The sequence below is a fragment of the Populus nigra genome, chromosome 8, assembly GCF_951802175.1.
Source record: "Populus nigra chromosome 8, ddPopNigr1.1, whole genome shotgun sequence".
Taxonomy (NCBI): Eukaryota; Viridiplantae; Streptophyta; class Magnoliopsida; order Malpighiales; family Salicaceae; genus Populus; species Populus nigra.
Window position 1 is genome coordinate 16,157,152 of NC_084859.1, and position 6,000 is coordinate 16,163,151.

Genomic DNA, 6,000 nt, shown 5'->3' on the forward strand with positions numbered 1-6,000 from the left:
AATCTTAAAAAAGAAAGAAAATCAACAAAAACTAAATTAACCGGCGATGCAAAAACTATCTCTACCACCAATAGCTACTATTAGCCACCCAAGTAGCTCCTCCCTCATCTAAAATCACCCCCAATATGAAATCCTAACTTGTTTTTTTTTTTATTAAAGGTTTTTATATGACAGTTATTATTTATGTATTTTTTATTTTTTAAATTAGAACCACCCTTATAGTTAACTTTTCATTTTATAAATATGTTTTGTTACCTTTTTACATATGCATATTTGTGAAAAAAATTCATTTTAAAAAAGCAACAACTTATCACTCATGAGATTATTTTATTTTTAATAGCATTTAAATACCATTTTTATCACTTTGTAAAGTTTTGTTTTCATGTTATTGCATAGCATATATATATATATAAAATATTTTTGAAAAATAACAACTTTTCACCCATGCATTTTTATTTATAGTTTCAAATAATATTATTATCGTTTTTTAAAACTATGTGATCACCTTCTTATGTGTTTATTTTTGTGTAAACATTTATTTTTCAAATAAAAATAAAAATTTTATCCACAAGTTTCATCAAGTTTGGGCTATCTTTTGATCAAAACTTGGTTTTTAAATAACTAGGAAAACATGTATCCTAGTATTTAGAAAACAATGCGAGTCTATCATGATGTCTTAACTTTAAAACATATTAAAAAATGCATCAATGAATATTCATCAAGTTAACAACACTTTTTGCTTGAACTTGAATTTTCACAGATAAGTTAATTAGTCAGTTTTAGATACCAACGTAAGCATAGCGTGATGCTTTTAAAACAAAAATTAAAAAAATCATAAGTTATGAGACTTTGATTTAAGATCGAATTTTGATTCAATAAATATCCATTGATAATAGATAATTCATGAATAAATTTAAAATAATTTAAACAATTAATAACACGAGTAGAATAAATTTAAATAAAAATACATAATTAAAATAATTTTTCACTTAAAAAGTTACAATAATAATGATATCTATCTTTCTTAAAACATAACTACCTTCTTTTTTAAATATCTGAAATTACTTCATATTATAGAATTCTAAGTTTTTGTTTAAAACCAGTTGACGACACAATGTTTTCAATTTTCTCTTTAATTTCGAAGGTCACAAGTTCCCTTTCTGCTGACATAGTTTTTGTTTTTTTAGATTTAATTTTTATTAATAAATTTTGGATATTATTGCCGAAATCTCACTCTATCCCACTAAATAGTAAAATACTAATCACGGATAAGACTGATGATTAATATCGTTATTAAATAGCCCACAAAATCCAAAATTGTAACCCTTGCTCGCCCACCTTACCCTGCCAATTTTGACTCCTCAATTTCTCAATAAGGGTTCAAAAATCTATCCCAAGCTCCTTCTCCTTTGATCGATAATGGAAAACAGCAACGATAACATCAACACCGCCTGCACCACCACCACCACCACCACCAACACCACCAACACCACCAACAGCATTGTATCGGTTGAGAATTTGAATAATGTAGCTAATTGGGTCAGCGCCACCGTGATCTCCGCCTTCTTTTCTTCCCTTGAACGCTTCTCTTGCGTCAATGTTTCCACCACAGATCCTGATGATGATGATGATGATCGCCCTCTCGCTCTCCCTACTAATCCTCACCTCCAACATGACGACGTAGCTAATCTCCCTGTTTGATCATCGGATCGGTATCTTCTTCAGTACCGCGTTAAGAAAATAAATAAATCAAGATTTGATTTTTATTGCCGGGCCTTTCTTTTGTTAGGGTTTCATGAAAACGTAAAATTGTGATCAATTAATTAATTACTACTGTGTTCATTGATTGAGTGATCTCTTTTTCTTTGTTAATTGAAAATAACTTTGTAGACCTTTGTTTTATTATAGCCAAATGTTGATAATATTAAAATATGTGGCAATGATTATTGTCCTCGTCGACCCTAGAATGGGCGTGAAAAAAATAATTGTACGTTTACTTTTATTTTTTCACTTAGGATTAGTAGAAGAAATGGATAGACGTTGGTTTGATGTTTTTGCCTGGTTTAGTAGAAGTTAGTGCGTTTATTACTGTCTGGGTGTTCGTAAACTTGTATTCATAGACAGAATTTAATTGGATTCTGATGCAAAACTTGTGTTCTATAAAGGAATCATCATAATAGAAGATCTTGTCATGTCACTAGTGATTTGAAGTCTCGTGAGAGCAGAATGTGTGTGAATTTCATGGATTTAAGCTGGCAGCAGCAACAGAGAACAAGGGGGGGACAATAGCATGTTAGGCTCTTGAACAAGGGTGGAGCTGCAGCTTGTTAGGTTCTTGAATAATAACATGATGGGTTGTAGTAGAACATGATGAATAATCTCTATTTTGATGAAACATATATAGCTTCCCCTTATGCATTGTAATGACCTTATGCAATGTGTTATTTTTCTATCATTATTGGTTTGGCTTGACGTGATGCGTTATTGCTTACACTAGGGTTTTTAGGCTTCAGTCTCTGCTGCAGTGAGAATGGGTTGGGCGCCTTGGAAATGTTATGATAACTTACTTTCCTCATTTTTTTTTTCTTGACTACCAGTGAAGTAGAACATGTCTTCTGAAGCTGTTACTTTTGACCTTGAGTTTAACTCAGACCACTCTGAAAACGAGGACAGTGCCAATGTAACAGTAATTCTACAGTAGCAATGCACTAAGTTCTGATTACTTGCTGAAGTGTTATGCATTAGGTTAGCTAGTGAACTCTGCTGGCTGCAGGAGTCATTACTGTGGTTTTTTTTCAATGAACTCCTTGTATGTTTGTGAGTTCTTGAGGAAAGGATTTTTCTATGCATAACTTGACCATGTTACCTTGGCCTGAACTACCCTACTAATGGAGCAGTTGTTATTGAGAGAGTTGGTTTTGATTGCATTATAAATAGGAAGGTTAATATTGTTGAAGTTCTAACGTATAACCCACAGGCTATTGTCTCCTTGGTCTGTCTGGAGAATTTGATAACATTGGAAAAATACTGGGTTCAGTCAACTATTTTATCTTTCTTATATAACCTCTTGCCTCTATGTTTTATTTTTCATATTCACTTTAACTCACTCCTTTGGATGGTGTCATGTGAAAGGTTTATCTACACTGTAAACAGGTGTGTCTGTGTCATGTTTTCTTGGCATTACTCCAATGAAACAAGACACATTTTTGTAGAAGGAAAGAAACATGAGGCTAAATATGATTTTCAACTAGAATACGTATTGCATTGCATTTCCTTGATTCAGCATTTCATTCCATCACTACTACAAACTTTTTACATCTCTCTCTCTCTTTCTCTCAACCTTGTATGTCCACCACGTTGCTAGTCTGGCCTGATGAAAAGTAATACTCAGTGAACACGTTTGCTAATCTGAGCAGGATGCCAGTTTATGAATGTTTAACTTACCAGCATTACTCATCTTTGTAGTCCTTCCAACAAAGCAGCATGACCATGCAATGACAAATTATATACAACCTTGCTCTTGCCCCCTTCAAAGTCTTGTTCTTTGGCTGCATTATGGTTTGCTTTTGTGGGGAGGAAGGAGCTTTCTTTCCCTGGGAAGCTGACAGTTCCATGAACACGAGTCCTTTGCTTGTGCCCTTATCTGTCTCTTTTTATGAAGAGTTTCTTTCGTATAGGAGTCTCTTCAAGGAGTTACTGAAGTTCATTTCAGTTTCTTTTGCAAGTCAGTATGTAATGGGTGAAAGTAGCACTAACCTGAGTTACTGGCTCCGCTCAGCTTTTGCAGTCAACCTGGTAGCTGTTTATCTGCCTACTTCCCTGGTTTATCTTGCAGATTTTCAGGGTATTTGTTTCCTGTATTACTCAAATCAGTGTTCTGTTCCAGGATGTGTTCCCTAAAAGACAAATTGATTACATAACCCTCTAGACATATTAAGATTGTCTGCATGCAGTTTCTTTGAATGCTTCAGTTATATAAGCTTTTGGACAGCTGAATCACAATTAGCTCGAGTGAGGTGGGCTGTTGAGCCCCCCCCCCGCCCCCCCCCCCCCAATGTCATGACTATTTCAGGACCTTTGTTTTCCATTTTGACCTGGTACGAAGTTTTTCCCTCTTGAAAGTGCCTTTGGTTAGTTACTCTGTAACGTACTTTGTTATTTATTTGTCTAGAGAATTTCTATGGTCATTCAATTTCCAATGCACCAACGTAAGATCCATCTTGGCTATTTTGGTGAAGTTATTTTTCATGGTGAAAAATGCCTATGCGAGGTGCGGAGTATACTTGTTTGCCTTTTGCAGCTTTCTCTCTTAGACTCTGATGTGTGCTTCACAATTCATGTACAGAACAGAACCTTTCACGTACTCTTTTTTTTTTTTTTCAATTACCAGATAGCTGTGAGTAATTGGGGTTACAATTATGTCCTCCTAGATTGAAACATCATATTCTCTTTCCACCAACCTCTTAGGAACTTAAAAATAATACTCTCAGCCATGTAAGCCGTTGGCTTTAGAAGTAACAGGTTTCAATACCTGGAGTCGAGGAGGGGGTTTAGGGTTTAGAACGACCCTGCAAATCATGTCGTAGTTGGATTTAGAAATTTGAGACATTAGTGTTGGCGGCGCCAAAAAAACGCTATGTTGCTGGGAGGGGAACTATTCTGCTTATTTTGTGGGTGAGCCAGGCACAAAAGGCAAACATATCTTGACGGTAAAGGCCTCTTTGTTTTTATTTATTTAACTTGATTGAAAGGTAAAAATGAGACTCCAAATGCATTTAATTATACATTTAAGGCTGGTTCCTAAAAAAAAAACAGATCCCTCTTGTTTCACCGTTTTATTAGTTATTATTGAGTAAATGGCTTAAATAATGAGTGAATTTACTTCGTGTTGGCATTTTGGATACAAATCTAAATTTTAAAGAGAAAGTACAACAAAAACAATCTTAAACTAGTTGAGATGAATCTCCGACACAGAAATCACAACATGCTCATAAGATTACACTGCAAGAATGAAAAGGATTGCATCATCAAAAGGTCCATGTAGTGGGCATCGGTGGCGAAACGAGAGAGGCGCTATAGTGTTTTCTCCGCACACCATATGTTTAGTGTAAATTGTTCACTTTTCCTTCCTCTGCATGGAACTTCCACATGGATCTTAAATTATCTCCTTTTAGGCCTCAAAAAATAAGAAAGCCACTCTGCATAATTGGGCCTTCGGCCCATGTCTCTACTATATAAAAACAACACGGCGTCCTATGTCATTCATACTGCGATGCCATTGGTGTTTAGGGTTAGGGTTGTTCCTTCTCCTTTTTTTTTTTTTATCCAATTATGATCGCAGTTTAGTTATATCCAAGCCGATACTGGGTTCTCTTCTTTCTTTCTTCTTCCTCTTCTTTTCTTTTGAGGGTTTGAGTTTCTTTTTTAAAAACAGAGCTCCGATGATGAGCAAAAGAGAAGATATAATATACCTTGATGTCGTTCCAATTTCTGAAGCTTTACAGCTTTGAATGTGTGGAATTGAATACGAAACTCTGAGGAGCTAGCTTTGTAGTCTGTACGTTTTCTTGGGCTGATTGTAAAATCTCAGTGAATGAGAGTTTCCTTGTTAACTAGACTAAGTCAAGACGCTAGGGAGATTGATCAAGTATTTTTAACCCAATGCAGCAATTTCTGGAACAAAATAATCGAATTCCACCTGATTCTCGAGACATTGAATACGTTTTTTGGGTTAGTATGCTCAATCGCTAAATTAAAGGAAAAATGAACCAATTTTCATTTTTCGTTTTCTGCAAAGCAGACAGGTGTGAGGTAAGACTAGATTGGTTGAATCTCTAGCATTTCAGGTTAGGGATTAATTTGCTATTAGAATATACAATTTTCAAGTGGCAGGGCCAGATTTCTAAGCCTTTTCCGTTTGATTTTGTACTGCCTATTCATTTTCCTGCTACTCAAGTCATTACGGTAGATGCGGAGATTCATAATTTCAGATACAATCGT

At 35.1% G+C, this 6,000-nt stretch overlaps 1 protein-coding gene across 1 annotated transcript; it reads left to right on the forward strand.

Annotated features, from left to right (window-relative positions):
- Positions 1 to 1,276: 1,276 nt before the first annotated feature.
- On the forward strand, positions 1,277 to 1,932 carry LOC133701121 (uncharacterized). The gene has a single exon (XM_062124937.1). The coding sequence runs from the start codon at positions 1,420 to 1,422 to the stop codon at positions 1,699 to 1,701; it is 282 nt and encodes a 93-aa protein (XP_061980921.1). The 5' UTR covers positions 1,277 to 1,419; the 3' UTR covers positions 1,702 to 1,932.
- The last annotated feature ends 4,068 nt before the right edge of the window (positions 1,933 to 6,000 follow it).